This window comes from Leptodactylus fuscus, chromosome 1 (assembly GCF_031893055.1).
Source record: "Leptodactylus fuscus isolate aLepFus1 chromosome 1, aLepFus1.hap2, whole genome shotgun sequence".
NCBI lineage: Eukaryota > Metazoa > Chordata > Amphibia > Anura > Leptodactylidae > Leptodactylus > Leptodactylus fuscus.
In genome coordinates this window covers 225,151,919-225,169,980 of record NC_134265.1, presented here as the reverse complement: position 1 = coordinate 225,169,980, position 18,062 = coordinate 225,151,919, and the positions used below count along the sequence as shown (strand labels likewise).

At 41.0% G+C, this 18,062-nt stretch overlaps 1 protein-coding gene across 4 annotated transcripts in view; it reads left to right on the top strand.

The window, feature by feature from the left end:
* The window catches only part of PSD3 (pleckstrin and Sec7 domain containing 3), a 396,137-nt gene that overhangs the window by 155,445 nt on the left and 222,630 nt on the right, over window positions 1-18,062 (top strand). For all 4 annotated transcript variants that reach the window (XM_075283716.1, XM_075283717.1, XM_075283718.1 and 1 more), the window contains 2 exons: window positions 14,193-14,387; window positions 15,994-16,074. In XM_075283716.1, coding sequence (XP_075139817.1) covers window positions 14,193-14,387; window positions 15,994-16,074 — 276 coding nt within the window. The remainder of the gene's footprint in view (window positions 1-14,192; window positions 14,388-15,993; window positions 16,075-18,062) is intronic.

The following is an 18,062-nucleotide window of genomic DNA, read 5'->3' as shown; positions in this document are numbered from 1 at the left end:
CACATTTTCTGTTAGTACAATAAACCTCATTTCAATCCTGAAATATTACTGTGTCCATCAGTTATTAGATATATCAAACTGAAATGGCTGTTGCAAACACCAAAATATTTAGAGCTAAAAATGATTAAGATTAATAGGGGTGCCCAAACTTTTTCATAGGACTGTATACCACGAGGGCTAAATAGCTCCTTCAGGTATGCATGCACACAAACTACAGCACAGTGGTGCCAAAGTTCAGTGAGTAAAGAGAGGGAGAGGTCCGTTCACCATACTGCCCCCTTGTTCAGAGCAAACAAACTTATCCTCACATGCCGGATGTCGGGAAGGGGTTGGTAGTCTGTCACCAAGGTGAAGCTCTTTAACCCAACAACACAGCTAGATAGGTCAGGCTTATCTGAATATAGGGTCATTCCATATCAAGTGAACCAAAAATAAGAATTTTTTTTACCTGACGTCTTCAGATTTTTTTTTTCTTTTTTTGTAGATTGTGACCCCCACATAGAGCTCACAATGTACATTGTGAGCTCTATCAGTATGTCTTTGGAATATGGGATGGAAATCCATGCAAACACGGGGAGAACATACAAACTCCTTGCAGATGGTTTTTTTTTGCCCTTGGTGGGATTTGGACACCAGGACTCCAGCGCTGCAAGGCTGCAGTGCTAACCACTGAGCCACAGTGTTTTTTAAAATTTTTAGTTTTTTTTTTTTTTTTAAGTACAATTTACCGTATATACTCGAGTATAAGCCAAGTTTTTCAGCACAGTTTTTGTACTTTTGGCTTATACTCGGGTCATTATGGTAATTCAGCAATATCATAGTTGCAGACCCGGCATACAGAGACCGCAGCATTGCCACGCTCATAGCGATGCTGCTCATTTCAAACTGCAGAAGTACTTACGGTACTTCTGCTAGCAGGGCCAGAATACAGACCCCGCCCCCCCACTCCATCACACGCCGGGAGTCGTGGCCACGTAAGCTCAGGCCCGCACCCGGCGTGTATCTGCGTTCCAGCCCTGCTAGCAGAAGTACTGTAAGTACTTCTGCAGTTTGAAATTGACAGCATAGCTACACTCCTGCTATGAGCGTGGCGATGCTGCGGCCTGGCACCCGCCCCGGTGTCTGTATGCTGGGTCCGGATGCCGGGTCTGTAACTATAATGGTGCCGCTCTGCTTCAGAGCGGTCACCATACCAACCAGCACCTCGGAGCTCCCTGCAATAATGCCTGCAATCGGAGATTGCAGGCATGGGGAGCTAGAACATCTCCACTGTAAGTGTTACAGCGGAGCTGCTCTACCATGTCCCGGTACGAGGGAGGGAGCGGGCGCGACCGCTCTCTCAAGGGCGTTCCTAGGAACTGCGGCCGGCCGCCGGGAATTCCCCTCAGCGCTCCTGCCGCCGGCCAGCTGCAGTTCTCCTTCAGGTCCAGCCAGCTGGGGATTCCCTTCAGAGCTCTGGCTGGGGATTCCCTTCAGAGCTCTGGCTGGGGATTCCCTTCAGAGCTCTGGCTGGGGATTCCCTTCAGAGCTCTTGCCGGGGATTCCCTTCAGAGCTCTTGCCGGGGATTCCCCTCAGAGCTCCTGTAAAGGCTCCCTGGCTGGCAGTGCTTCTCTTTTGCAGGCTGCTCTATGCAGCCTGCAAAAGAAATGACAATTTTTGCAATGTATTGCAATGCATTAGCATTGCAATGCATTGTATTAGTGATCAGACCCCCTGGGATTCAAGACCCCTAGGGGGTCTAATAAATGCAAAAAAATAAAAATAAAAAAGTAAAAAAATAAATAAATAAAAATAAAGTATTAGTAAATAAAAATTATTAAAAATTCAAACCCTCCCCCATTCCCTAGAACACATATAATACTAATACTGTGAAACACATACACGTTCGTTAAGTTATCCCTCTGTCCAAAAACACCCGCTCTACATACCTATAAATATATTTTTCCTGTACGGTAAATGCCGTAGCGGGAAAAAAAAGTTGTCTAACTGCCCCTTCCCCGAGACTGAGCCCCCCCCCCCACTCAGAATTCAGCCTGACTACATCCAGGCTAAGTATAGGGTATCTGCACTGCTCATATTCCGTCGGGAAGGGGTTAATAGGAGCGCTGCAGATACCCTATATTCAGCCAGGCTGAATTCGAAGTGGAGGAAAGAAAAAAAACAGTCCTCAAGCTCAGGGAAGGGGCAGACAGACAACCAAAACACCCCCTCCCCTTCCCCAGCACCCAGCATCTACTGCACCCAAAAACTCCGGCCATTTTAATTTTTTAAATTTTCCAGTAGCTGCTGCATTTTCCCCCTAGGCTTATACTCAAGTCAATAAGTTTTCACAGTTTTTTGTGGTAAAATTAGGCGGGTTGGCTTATATTCGGGTTGGCTTATACTCGAGTATATACGGTAAGTTAATTACAAATTAAAAGTTTTGAATTTTTTTTCATCCGTTAATTTTTTACAGACTTCTAAAGTTTTTAAAGTGCAAATTTTGGCTTGGTATGGCTTTACATTTTTTACAATATTTCGGGCTAGAATTAAGATAAAGAGGTGGGAGAGGCCTCAGTTTTCTCAGAACGGTATCAGCTTTCATGTGATAGGTCACAAGACTATGTTTCTTTATATTTTGATTTGGAGAAATCCAATTCAAAATTTCGATGCGCAATTGTGAAAAAAACGTATGTTTTAAAATTGTGAAAAATGCGTATGTGCTACTTGTGTTCTTGGTTAGGCTTGTACAGGGTTTCAACTTGGGACCAAATTGGGATCAATTTTATTTTATTTTTTAGCCTTGAATCATCTGATTTTATGTTTGTGTGTGCTTCTTCCTTTTTTCTTTTCAAATTACAACTTGCTGAATTCAACATTTATATGCAACAATAAAGAAAAAACAAATCCCGTAAGTGCCAGAATAAATCCATCTTATCATAATAACACAACTTGTTCAGTATTTTCAACCTGAAAAAAGGTAATCATGTCCTCATTTGATTTTCTAAATACAGTCTCATCCTAATTATATTTTAGCAAGATTAAAATAACCAATATTTTTAATACCTATGGACCAGAAGGATGCAAAAAAGTCAATTCTATGTCTTCATTTTCACAATCTTTGGAGAGTACAGTAGCAGCCATCAGCGCCGATCATATTCACAGGTCACAGACCTAGTTATGTCATCCATTGCCAATCTTGTGCCACCTTCTACCACTTCATGGACTTCACTGTCATTGTTGAATGAAAAGATCCTTGTTTTTATTTCTGTTTCACTACATGGAATGAAAGTGTGGTATTGCTGAGTCCCTTTGATGGGTCTTCCTTCCTGTAACCGATGATTTAACAAACTCTCCTCCTCTTCGTAGACAGGACATGTAAGTTCTGAAGCTCTGTCTTACTTCCTGACTCTGCGGTGGACAGATACTTCACATGACGCTGGGTTTACGCCAGCGCCTGATTTGCGTTTTCAGGTTTCCGTCTTCTGCCAACAGAAGAAAACTTTCGTCACGGAGAGCACAAAACGCTCACTGACGCTCACGGCTGGACACTTTCCAAGTCCACTCATTTGAATGAGTTTGAAAAATGCCTGCAGGTTTCAGTGTCCTGTCCAGTTTCGGGCAGGAAATGGAAACCTGCATAACAGAGACCGGGGCGCAGATGTGAACGATCCCTTACTGACAGAGTTGCTGTCCTGTCATCTGCTCTGCATTAACTGTCTATCCCTGTTCATTCTCAGGTTGAGCCCTAACAAAGTTTTCTCCTCTGTCCTCTCCTGCTTCTAAAGTAGGGTTCACACTACCGTTGGTGTCTGTTAACCCCCCCTTCCCCCCCAAAAAACAGACACCTATCATAACTGACACAAACGCGACAGTAACTCATGACTATCCGTTAGTGTCCGTTATATGTCCGTTGCCCATAGACCTCAATGGTAAAAAAAAACAAAACAAAAAACGGACACTTACTGCCTGTTTTTTCGAACGGACAGAAAAGTCCTGCATGTTAGATTTTTTTGTCCGCTTGAAAAATGGACATTGTTGTAAACGGACGCTAAAGGATACAAAGGGATACTAAAGGACACAAGCTAAAATCCCATTGAAATGAATGGAAATTGCAAAAGGACCAGCTAGTGTCCATTGCTAAAATCTTGTACGGATAATAACCATGGACACTGCAGAGTGGACATCAACGGTAGTGTGAATGCCCCCTAAGATGTAACATAATAAAATAGTACAGTAACATCTAAAAATCATGGATTATAGTTATACTTTAAAATATGATCCCATCGCGATCCCAACTTGAATTTTGGTACAGATGTGGCAGGCACATGTGCATTTTTGGAAATTTTTAAATTTAACCTTTTTTTCGGAAATGCATTTTAAAATATTAACAAAGATACTCTTGTGACATATCTGGTGAAAGCCTGGACAGTTCTGAATAGAACGGTGTTTATTTTGTTTCTCTATCTTTTTTCTAGCATGAGTTATGAGGAGAAATGTAGAGGCAAGCAACACAGAAATTCACACTTTTTGTGAACTTTGAAAATCAAATAAAAATAAAAAAAAAAAATTCTAGAATTTTTTTTTCTTCACATGTTGCATTCTCTGACACACTATTACCAAATAACAAAATCTCAAAAGAATTAAAAATCGAGGTAAAAATCATTGGTTCACTTGACATGGAATGACCCTAAAACAACTTTTTTTCCCATGAAAATTCAAGCCTCATTACGAAGATATTTATTTCACAATATGCAAATGAGCATTTTGTAGCACTGAGGGTGACTTCTTTGCTCTGAACTGCTATGCCAACCCAAACACAAGAACGCTGGGCCAGACTAGCTTTCAACATAGATCCCTGACCTTGTCACTCAAAGAAGGCTGGTGGGAAGCAGGGCGTATTAAAGTAGTGTGAGGCTTATGCTAGGTTCACATCTGCGTTCATGTCTCCGTTCTATGGTTTCCGTCTTCTGCATGGCAGAAGACGGAAACCATAGACCGGGTCCGGCCGTGAGCGGCGGTGAGCGTTTTAGGCTCTCCGCCGCGAAACCGGATTTTTTTATCCGGACACAGAGTACTGCATGTCCGACTCTGTGTCCGGATTATAAAACCCGGTTTCGCAGCGGAGAGCGCAAAACGCTCACCGCCGCTCACGGCCGGACAGCTTTCTCACCCATTCAAATGAATGGGTGAGAAAGTCTCCTGCAGGTTTCCGTCTCCTGCATCTGTTATTCAGCGGAATAATAGAAATGGTTCCAAAGGAGCCAGGTCTGATGATGCCTGGAATTTTCTGGATGCAGTTCAGCAGTCACCAATAGCTCTTCACTGGGAGCACAGATCGTGAATGCCAACAGTGCGCTGAATTCAGCATACTGTCTGCTTTCTACTGGTATATAAAACCGCATGTGCCCCAGGTGCACGATAGATCATAAAAGCTTCATTAAAGGCTACATTTTATTAACCAGATAATCCAATTTTTGAGGTTTTAAGTGGTGCTCAATGCCTCCTGTTCAGGAACTTGCCAGGCATTGTCACTTTTAACAGAAGGAGGGACAGAATCCTTGAACTGAAACACCTTGACTTATCACTCCGGTGTACATTTCAGGTACACTAACAACTTAGGGAATTTAGATTGTGTGAATGAATAAAATAAATACATAAATATAACACTATCAGTATGGTTCCCCCCCCCCCCCCACACACACTCAAAAAGAGAGAGTACCCAAAGGAAACCCATGCAAACACAATATATTTGGTGGTGGAACTAGTGGTACAGCTATTTATCCAAAGTGTCCCAGGAACCATTCTTCAGCAGGACAATGCCAGACCGCATGTTGCTCATGCTACTGTGAGTAACTGGTGTAGTTGAAATATTCTACCTTCGCCTGAGGCATCTCGGTACCCGTCTCCTGTTGAGCACTTATTGGACAATTTTGATGTTGATGATTGTATAAGTATACTGTATATATCGTTCTAACACAAGATCAATATTTTATCAGCAGATGAAAGTATCTTTCAGCTGTGCAGATTTGTCGTGATTGGTACAGTAGAAATCCTAGACAAGAGGGGCACTTTTCTGTCTGGTTCACAAAATGTGTATTTTTGCACAGTTAATCTTGGAATGTAGCCGCATACCATACTGGAAGGAATTTGTGCCTGCAAAGTCTGCCAGTACAATCTGCTCACTCTAGAGTAGCTTAGGAGTGAGAATTGTATAAGTGCAACATTATTTGAGGTCTTCTATACAAGGTATTGTACATGTTTTACATTTTAAGAGCAAGTATTCTTGCAAATGACAAATGCACTAATGCTAGTAGTGATACTTGGTGCAATGTACTAGCCCTAGAAACTCTGCTCTCTTGCTCTGGTGGTCTCCTCAAGCAATATTAGTGCTAATTTCTTGCCATATGCAAGAAGCTCATATGTTAACGCCACAATCAACATGTCATTTTTTTCTGCCGGAAGCAGAATATTGTTTTGGGGGGTGTACATTTCTTAGGTTTAATAATTAGCAGTATATATAGCTTACACTTGTTTTATTAATTTCTCTCAGGATGGCAAATGAAATCTTTGCTTTTAGGAAGGAGGGGAGCATCTTTCATGAGATTGTGCCTTAATATACTGGGGGAGGGGTTGTCTGGCATTCTTTTTCTAATAGTCCTGTTCCTTTATTGTATAATTGCAATAGGTAGTGTGCAATAATTTTTACTCGCCCATCCATGCTTCTGTCCGTGTCATCTCCTCTGGAGCCTCTAGGCATGGCTGCACTTGGTAATGAAGTCACTACAGTGCACCCTAGAGACGGCAGCGGAGCCTGCGTGGATTGGTGTATAAATTATCAGCCACTGCTTATTATAATAATACAATAAGTAACTGATGATTAAAAAAAGAATGCCGCTCTCCATTTACAAAATAAAAAAAAAAGTTTAAAGTATTAAAAATATCCTGAGAAAAGGGGATGTTTTGCCCCCATTGTGTGCGTAGCTGCGGTGAACACAAATGCACTCCTGCTGCCATTCATTTCAATGGGAGTGCTCGAAACAGCTGAATTGTAGGGCACCGCCAGCATTCCCATCAAAAGGGGGGAATGAGGATTGTGTCTGTGTTCCCCACAGCTACATTCACAACAGGGGTAAAACACACCCACTATCAGAATGAGTGGGGAGAAAGCGGACCCCACCAAATAGGAATTTAACCTCTGGTTTTCATGGCATAATCTTAATCCTAATCCCCATGAACAAAACTCAAAATTTTCCATTTTTGCCCGCTTTCCATAAAATGCATATAAAAATACGTTAGACATCCTATACCCAAAAATGGCAAAACTTATTCCATACAATGAACAACATAGCAGGAAAAAAACCCAATGAATCTCATTTCTTTCCTGCACAACCAAAAAATCTAATAAATTAGGTATCAAAACAGAGATTTACGTTAAAGGGATCCTATCTTTCAAACACATTTTTTTCTGAGTAACACGTTGGAATAGCCTTAAGAAAAGCTATTCTTCTACCTTTCGTGGTCTTCTCAGCACCGCCATTTGCTTGAAATCCCGGTGTTTGTTGGTATGCAAATGAGTTCCTTTGCAGCACTGGGAGCATCCCCAATGCTGCGAGAGAATTCTCCAGCGCCACCTCCATCTTCTTCAGCAACGTCCTCTTCACCCGTCTTCTTCCGGTGCAGGTTTCAGACTTCTAGGCCTCGGGCAGAGCAGACTGCGCATGCTCACAGGCCACAAGAAAATGGCCGCTTACACAATATTGTAAGCGGCCATTTTCTCATGGCCTGTGGGCATGCGTAGTCTGCTCGGCCCGTGGTCTAGAAGTCTGAAACCTGCACCGAATGAAGAGGACGGTCCTGAAGAAGATGGAGGCGGCACTGGAGAGTTCCGATATGGTACTTAGAAAAAATGTTGTCTGAATGATAGGATAGGATCTCTTTAAAACTACTATCTTGTGCCACAAAAATACACCTTACAAGTCAGAAACATAAAGTTGTTTTGTGGAATTTGGTGACTAAAATAGATGTTTTTGGTTTTTTTTTTAACAAATATTTTAATGATTTAAAAATTATCTAAATTCTTCATTTGACCACAAACACGATGGGCATTTGAACCATAGGAGGGCAAGTTTGCCATACTATAGACTGCAATAATACTATATTGCAATACATTGTAAGATTCCTGATCTAAAGGCAGTGTTATAGAAATTTACTGATCACAAGCCTGCGGTCTAGCTTGTAGCTGTCATAGCAACAGACCAGGTTCCCATTCGATTACACTGTGTAGATGTCTTGGTCACATTTGACCAAACATTAAAAGGGTTAACAGCTGCGATCAGCTCAGAAACTGGCTGTGGCTTTTAGCGGCAAATGACTGCTGCATTATACGTTCCTTCATAAAAATATTCATACGTTCGTAAAAATAAAAATTTTGCTACACCTGCAATTGGTAACTCCCTGCTAGAGGAAGGAGATTTAATTTTAGACTGTTATCGCTGGCATTTTAACCACTTCCGGACCGCCCATAGACTATATACCTCCGGGAAGTGGTTGCCTAGTTCTGACAGGACGTACCTGTACGTCCATCAGTACACAGCAGCTGCACGGAGATCGTGTAGCTACTGATGCTGGGAGCCGGCTGTAACTTCAGCCGGAGCTCCCAGAGAGAAGACAGGGCAGATTTATTACCTCCCCTGCCTTCTCGAGCGCTGTGTATACAGTGCTCAATGAGCGCTGTATACACAGCTATGGACGCAGCCATAATTCAGCTGCCCTCTGACCCAGCGGACACGTGATCCGCTGGGAGCAGCGTCTTACCAGAGCTGCTGGGTCCTACAGGACCCCAGATCAGCTCAGTAATCTGTATATACAGTGTGCAAGAGGCTGGATTCCTCCTGTATCTGAGGTTAAATGTAGCAGAACAGTTATAGGAGAAATCAGCCTCAAGTACAAATAAATAAGTGATCAGATGTCCCCAAAGGTCTCTTATTACCTTATGGGGACACAATCTGAAAAAATAAATAAAATAAAAATATAATAAAAAAGTTAAAAAAATGTAAATAAAATAATAATAAAAAAATAAATAATAAGCTAATAAAACGCCATTATTAAAGGTTATAGCCCCACCCCCGACGACACCATACAAAATAAAAATTACTGTAACGGAGAGGAAAAACTATATTATAAAGTTTTTCAGTGACACTTTTTGTTATTAAATTAAAAAAATAAAAATAAATTGAAAACCAGACACAATTTCCCTCCTATTTTGTTTATATTTTCCCAGATATAAAAAAAATTAAAACACATTCGAAAATAAAGATAACATATGGGAAAAATGTTACAGCCCTCAAAACCGCACATACAAAATAAACCTAAAATGTGTCTGGTCCTGGACCACAAATTGGCCCGGTACTGAAGTGGTTAAAGAATGGAACAGAGCTTCTGTTGTCAAATGAGCGATGAAATTCTCACCTTTGATTTGACACCAAGTTAACAGTTCTACTTGTAAAATTTCCAGAGAAATTGTCAGTTTAAACTGCAATTGAGACTGGCAAATTTATGTACTGATGCCCCCAATTCTGACTGTCATCTGGTATAGCTTTGGAAATATTACAGAGAGAACTGTGGTAGCTTTCTCAACTAGGGTTCTCATCTTTTGTACAATGTCAAAAGCATGGTGCTGGGTTTTATAATGCAAATATTTGTTTGAAGTGACCCCCTCCCCCCCTCCACCATTGAGAAACATTTGTACAGATGTCAGGCAAAAATAAAGAAATTACAGAATTTCACAGATAAGAGCCAACATTTAGGAGTAAAGTATATTATTAGACAAAGTAACACTGGATCTGGGACTACCACAAAATAATAATTTCACAATATAAGTGCCCCCCCCCCCCCCCCCCCAAAAAAAAAAAAAGGAAAATATTTAAAACTTAGCTTTTATTAATCTGTGATTAAAACAAGGGTGAATAGATGGCCCCTAAGATATCTAAAACTTGTTGTTGTGAGTAGTGCTAGTGTGAACACTATACACTTAAAGATAATGAGTCAGGCCCCAATACAGCCAACGAACCGATACATGCAGCTCAACTCAGTTTGCACATAATCGGGTTTCTGTTTCAAATATACTGTGTAGCTATCATCCCATAGATTGTGTTCAAAGCCTGTGGGTGGTTCCCTGCTTACACAGTATCATATAAGTCCCCACACCGACTCTGGTAAGGACCACACACCTGGTCTGTGTGTGTGGGTCACGCGGACTAAAACAGCCCTCTATCTAAATGTCAGTTGCCGCTTCCCCCCTCTAAATTGCTGTTGCATCTGGCCCAACGGGACCTGCCTTTTTTTTGTACTTGAAAAAAGGCCAGTATAGGCTCGAAATGCGTTGTGCTGTGCTCATTCACTTTAATAAAGGTTTTTTTTTCTATCTTGGATATTCGTTCTGTCATCTCCTGTTGTGCCAGTGAGCGCGGTTCTCCCAGTCAGAACCATTGGTCCTCTGTGTTTTTGTCCAGTTTTCCTCCGGATATCCGGTGTTGGGACCAAACTGCTGCCACTCTCACCAATAACACGCTATCCTAAAGGTTGTGAGGTCACAAACCTGCAAGGTGAGAGGCCACCTGGTCATATTCAAATATCACATCATTGTGGACTCCTTTTGTGCCTCCTTAAATATTACATTTAGTGCGCTCGGTGTCCCCTCTCTCTCTCTTTCTTTCTGCTAAATTGCTGTTAGGCGAGTAAGGGCCACGAGCTTAATTCCCAAAACCTGCGTAAGCTGGAATCCAACTTAATGATCTGCCTCTAGACCCCATAAGGTAAGGTTAGTGGCTGATTGTAGGTCACCACTACAGATATAGATTTCTCAACGCGTTTCTTTAGATAAGTAATTCATCAGGAGACAAATTATCCCAAGAGCTAGATGAATATGTGGTCAAAACCGCAGTTCCCGGTACTTGAAAGAGGCTGACCATCAATAAAAGCTAAGCTTTAAATATTTTCCTTTTTTTTTTTTTTTGGGGGGGGGGGGGCACTTATATTGTGAAATTAAAGTATATTAGACAATTCAAGATACGGATGAAGCCAGAAGCCACAATAAAATTGTTTGAACGTTTTAGTTATGCTTTAAAACAGTGTAGTTATCCTGGAAAAGATGTACCCAAAGACTGATAAGTCACAATTCAGGTAATAATGACCAAATAGAAAATTTCAAGCAACATTCCAGTGCACAGTGATGATGATCCTCCTCATCATCATCCTCCTCATCGTCTTTTAATATGCTATATGGCCTTAAAGGGGTATTCCCATGTCGCATACTCACCATTCTTCGCTGCTTTAAAATCTTCTTTCTTCCTGCTTTGTTGCGTCATTGGTTGGTGGGGTTACATATGCAAAGCCAGCGGCGAGATGACGTCGCTTCTATGCCGCTGGCCCTGCGTGCGCGCACCCGATGCAGCTAGGCATCAGACGTACAGCGAATAGATTGTGAGACCAGTCAGTTCCCCAGCCTTTACAATGCCAATACAGACCCGGCATCCCCTGTAATAGAAAGGCGGATGCCGGGGAGGGTTAGACACCGGCACTGCATGAAGCCAGCAGCGGCAGGAGCGATGCTGCTATTCCGCTCCTCCGCCCCCCTCCCCCTCCGAAATAGCAGTATCTCTCCTACCGCTGCTGGCTTCATGCAGGGCAGAAGCATAGCGATGTCGCAGGCCCTGCCACCTGTGCTGGCGTCTAACCCTCCCCGGCATTCGCCTCTCTATTACAGCGGATGCCAGGGAGTGTTAGACGCCGGCACAGGTGAAGCCAGCAACATCGCTATGCTTCTGCCCTGCATGAAGCCAGCAGCGGCAGAAGCGATGCGGTTATTCCGCTTCTCCGCCCCCCGCCCCGGAATAGCAGCATCGCTTCTGCCGCTGCTGGCTTCATGCAGGGCAGAAGCATAGAGATGTTGCTGACTTCACTTGTGCCGGCGTCTAACCCTGTATTGGCGGCCCCTTCCCCCAAAGGGTAAACTCCCCCCCCCCCCCCCCATCCCACCAGGCTCGCTCCCGTGCACTTAGCCCCTCTTCCCTCCCCCTGAGAGCAGAAGATACATCACTTGACTCAGGAGCAGCTAGGTCAGGGCTGTGGCCACAAAAAAATGAATAAAGTAAGATATTGGCCAAACAAAGCAGTTTTGCTGAAGCAGTGTATTTAGGAAAAGTCTTACATTCACATTAACAAGCAGTATAGATAGGATCCTTGTGATGGGACAGCCCCTTTAAAGGCTGAGTTCAGACAGTGTTTTTTAGTCAGGAATCCACCTTAAAATCGGCCTCCAAACTAAGCCTCCCAATAGAGTTCTATTGGGAGGCTTTTTTTGGAGGCTGATTTTTATTTTTTAGGTGGATTCCTGACCAAAAAAACTGTGTGAACTCAGCCAAAAGTGGTTAACTATGGACCCCATAAACTATAATATGTTCCACCGGGTTTCTGCCTGAAAAATGCAGAGAGAAGTCCTGTTTGCTGGACTTTCTCTCCGTCTTTTGAAGCGGCTTCATGGACTGAATCTCCAAACGGGAGAGCAGATGCAGGTGTGAACATAACCTAAATAAATGTTTTGTATGAATTGCATGTACCTGATTGTCTTTAATTATTCATTAAGGTTATGAGTAATTTATTGGGTATATGAATTCACATTATATTAATCCTGTGTGAATTTTAATGCTCACTCACTTAATATCCATTGTTATTCAGGATGGCACTTCTATAAATGTGTGTATAATGCTAGTGGTTGTAAAGTGACTTTAAATGAATTTGTGAATATCACATGATTTATATAATGGGATATATGCACTGGCACTTTGAAATGTTGCTTTTACATTGAATAAAATACACCATTGCTTTTTGAAGTAAATTTGGCAGTGGTGCCTATACTTTATTTCTCAAGCTGCTATTAACCACTACAAAAAGACCCGCACCAAAAATTGAGCACAGACACTGGTAGGCACAGGATACACAAGGAGATGACTTGCGTACGAAAACAAAAAAAACCCCTGTAGCATAAAAATGTACTATAGTGCCAAAATTGAGCACAGATTCTGATCAGTCAGCTACGCCACTGAATGATGCTCGTGATTGCAGCGCACACACAGGGCTGGATTCATATTGATAAAGAAACAGAAGAGTAATTCTACATGCCCTTCAGAAGCCTTCACTAAATGAATATTAATATGCAACCATTCACACATCAGTAGATATGAATAGTTTCCTTCAAATTATCCTTCATAGCTTGGGTCAGCATCCGGTCCATTAGTCATTAGATTATAAGTGAACCTTCTTCAGAGGTGACAGCAATTGTTGGGAATGCACATTTGAAGCTATAATAGGTAGCGTAGCACTTTAAACTCGTACTCTGCCTTTCATATAAAGCAATAGTGTTGCCTGCCGCTGTTACTTAAAGGGGTATTCCCATGCACATAACTATTTTTAAGTTTGTAGATAATTAAGTTAAATATTTTTTGCAAATATAAGTAATTAAAATGTTTTCATAATTTATCTAAATATCTTGTAGTTGCAAGTTGTTGTCTTGATCTGTTGCCAGTGGATACAACCATGATTGCAGGACCTTTCTAAGGTCAGAAAATCAGCCATGATGTCCTTATTGTGGCCGGGATATCTTCTGATACATGTAGTGTTCCTGCCTGATAACCCAGCTACAATAAGAAAATCCTGGCTGGGTTCCTGACAAGTCCCAGACCACAGAAAGTTTCTGCATTAGTGGTCGTATCTGTTGGCAACCGATCAGGACAACAGACTGTCACCACAAAGATAGTTAGAGAAAATCTTTAAAACTCTGCAGAATTTTTAACTACTTATATTTGCAATAATGTAACTTTTAATTATCTACAAATATAGAAATGATTATGTTCATGGGAATACCCCTTTAATCTGATTCTTGCTGTCAATTTAGATTAAATGTGTGCAAATAAAAATAAAAAAAAAAACCCAAATCAAATCACAGAATTGATCTTGGTCTGTGTTGTCTTATGGAAATTAGGCTTTATTAAAAATACTTATTGATAATGCATAATACAGTAAATATGATCTTTGTATCTACAAAAAAAAATATTTTTCTAATTTTTTTTTCTCACATGTGTTTGACTTTTTTTTTTTTTTTTTTTTGACACATTTGTACTGTAGCATAAAATTGTTTTATATGTCGTTGCAGTGATGCGGGACCCAGCAGAAGCTCCCTAGAGGCCTCAAATGACATGGGCAGCACTGAAATCCTTGAAAAAGGAAGCACTGAAAACCTCAGCAATGGGACCAATAGTAATGTACAAGCTGCTAAACGCTTGGCCAAACGCCTCTACCAGCTGGATGGATTCAAACGCTCTGATGTTGCAAAGCACTTAGGGAAAAAGTATGTATGACAACAGAGATTGAGGGTAAAACAGTACCATGCATGTTCTTTACTTGGTCATGTATCTGGAATTTTTTTTCTACTAATATGAATCAGTTTATACCTGCACTACTAGAAAATAAAAACCTGGCGTTAGTGTTCCCCAACGCTGTCTGGTCCAACAGTATTTGGGGCCTTGTTCTGGCACAAACCCTCACCGCACAAGACCTCAGAGGCTTATCAATGGCCTCAGAGGTCATAGGAAAGGACACGAGATGTCACTCAGATACATCACAGATGTCCCATCCCGTCTTTTCCTGTGACTGAGACCACTGACTACATATCCATAAAAAGATGATTCTCTGCATTGCTTCATCAGTTTGTGGGCACAAATGTATGTTTCTGTTACTATTAAAGACTCCTATATGGCACTGTAATAAGTTTGGGAGGCATTTTGTTCCTGACAGATTCCCTTTAACTCTTGACATGGCAGATTGAGAGAATGCCAATAATGTTCAAAGCAAAAGAAAGCTACTTTATCTAAAATAAACACATTCAGTTTTGATTAACATACCTTTATTTTTACACACGGTGAATACCATAAAAATTAGATGTTGAAGTTGAAGAAAAAAAAACAAGAAGCTGAAAATGACTGTGTCCTTAAAGGGGTTGTCCAGGCTAAAATGGACAACCCGTTTAAAGTTTAAATAAGCAGGAGGGAGTGGAAAAAAAAAAGCATACTCACCTGTTGCTCTGGTGTCTTCCCGTGCCTCCTGTGTCAAATACTGTGGCGTCCTCCAGCATTATGCTGAAGCTGCCGATTGACCACAGTGGTCACGTGACTGCTGTGGCCAATAAGTGAAGAGCCTGAATGTCTCTACCTGTGACACCACGGATCCTCTTTCTGAGGCCGCTGATTGCCAACCAGTAGCTTCACCACAATCCCAGAAAAGACCCAGGAGAGCGAATGAGCAGAGTAGTATGGGACGACAACTGAGCAACTGGGACAGGTGAGTATTTATTTATTTACTGCCCCCCCCCCCCCCCAACATATTTAAAATGTAACTGTTTAGCCTGGACAACCCCTTTAAGAGGCTAAAGGTTTTTCTTCCCTAGATTAGCTGCTCAAAGTGTGGGGTGGGTGGTAGTGTGGAGTTATATTTAGTGTGGAGTTATATTTAGCACATAACTGTTTAGGTGGGTTGACCTGAACAGTCATAGTTGATTCATGTCATAGGATGCATTAGTTGTAAGTAATATTTTTAATAAACTAAAGTAATCATTTCCTGTTACAAACTCATTTTACCACTTTGTATAACTCTGACACGACAGACCTGTCTTTGTTTTAATGACCCAAACCTTTTTGAGCTATTTACCAAAGGTTAAATATGAGTGAGCCATGTATTCAATATCCCTAAATTGTATGACTTAAAGAGGTTGTACAGGATTGGAAAAGCATGACTGCATTCTTCTGGACACAATGCCACACCTGTCCCTTGCTTTGTGTGATACAGCAGTTTTGCTCTGTTTGAAGTGAATGTACCTGAGCTACAATAACATAATTACTTCTAGCTAAACCATTATATAGAGGATATATGTGAATACTTTATTTCTTCTTTTATTTTAGTAATGATTTCAGCAAGCTTGTAGCAGAAGAATATCTGAAATTCTTTGATTTCACAGGGTTGTCCCTGGATCAGTCACTCAGGTAAGTAAAAATGAGATTTTTGAAAAAATTTTAAGGTCCATTTTCAGATGTATAATTTTCTTTTTGCTGCTAAGTCAATGATTTAAAATAAAAATGTATGTAATATCTTAGTGGTGATGTTTAATTAGTTACCCCATTCAGTATCCATGCCAGTATTCTGCCGTTTTAATTAGCAAACGCAGTTTACTTATTAACATTTACCAGTTAAAGGGAGTCTACTACTGCCCTCAAGCAAATGCAACTGTCACCTACACATTTCTGAGCACATTACAGTGATAAACATACATTTGTTATGGAAAGTGTAACACAAATAAGACAGTTGGTGCACTGGGGGTGGGCTTTCATCTCCCTGGAGCACTTTCTTGCTGCTGCAGGAATAGAATGGGTGATATCATTGCAGTGGTAACAGACTTTCCCACTGTTGAGATGGTAGAGATCTGAGTGGCAAGAGCAGTGCTCCAGAAAGCTGAAGGCTCTACATCCAGTGCACCAAATGCCTCATCTGCATAATACTGTCAAAGTGACATGCACAACAACTGAGGAGAATTCCTCCAGGAAGAAAAGAACGAGTTTCCATAGCACTGGTCCAGAAGATTGACTTTTAATGGCATACACAGAATGCGTTTCGGGCTAACACAGGCCCTTTCTCAAGTGCAAATATGACTGTCAACGTGTTGTGTGTATGCCATTAAAAGTCAGTCTTCTGGACCAGCACAATTGACCCTTGGTTTTTCTTCCTGGAGGAATTCTCCTGATGTTTGGATTCTGACGCGTGATTCTCTTATCACATACCAAAGAGGTGTCCAGCTGCCATCTGCAGTCCAGTCTAACATACATGTTTTGCTACTTGTACTGTACTTATAGTAGTTGTGAGCTATCTTCACAACTACAAAAGGTGAGAACCTCTCCGCTTGTTTCCGATTATTTACTTAGTTAACTTTATTACTCTATTTGGCGCTGCTTCTGTTTTTTTCTGCAAGCTGCTAATGCATGACAAAGGGTATCTTTGTCACTGTAATGTGCCTGGTAACACTGTGGTGACACAGATTGGGAGAGGTAGTAGACTCACTTTAACTCCTAACCATTGACCTTTTATTGACTTTGACTCCTCGCTTCCTAAATCCCATAACTTTTATTCTTCTGTTCTCAGAACCACATGAGGGGTTAATGTTTGTGGGATATGTTCTTCATAATGGTTCCATTTAATATTCTGTAGAATGTACTTTCAAGCTGGAATAATTTAGAAAGGGGGGAATTGGAGAAAAAGTGTATTTGTGCTCCTTTCTTGTAGGCTTCGTTTTTACAACATTCACTCTGCAGCCAAAATGGCATGTCTTCTGTATTCTGTATTTTGGTACGATTTCAGGGATGCCAAACTTATATAATTTTATTTATATTTTAACCCCTTAACAAAAATCTAAAACGTCTCAAAAAATTTCTTAGTTGCCATATTCTGACTACTATAACTTTTTCATATTTCCATGTACATATATTTTCCTAATGTGTATGTGTTTCACGATATTGAAGTACTTGTATATGTATTCTAAGGAAAGGGGGGGGGGGTATTTGAATTTTGTGTTTTTTTTTTTTTTAGCTTGTTTTTGTACTTTGCATTTATTAAGCCCCCTAGGGGACTTGAATTGCTTGTATTGCAAGCTGATTATAGCCAGTTCTTTTGAAGTAAAGTGCTCACTGTTCTCTGCCATAATCACAGGATTGTTCATTCTTAGCTTCACTGATGTTCACTATTGTCAGACAACAATAGGTTCCATTTTCTTATAGTGTTTTGATTAAGTTTATATTTTATAAAGTCCAAGACAAGACTCAAAAACAACACAACTAAAGTACAACACTGACTATAGTGCCATCTATTGGTAGATCATGATAATTGCAATAATTATATTCTGTATTCATCCTAAAGTGAGTATGAGCTTGAAGAAAGTGATATCTAATAGATAACAATAATAAAGGTTTACAGGTTGTGCCTC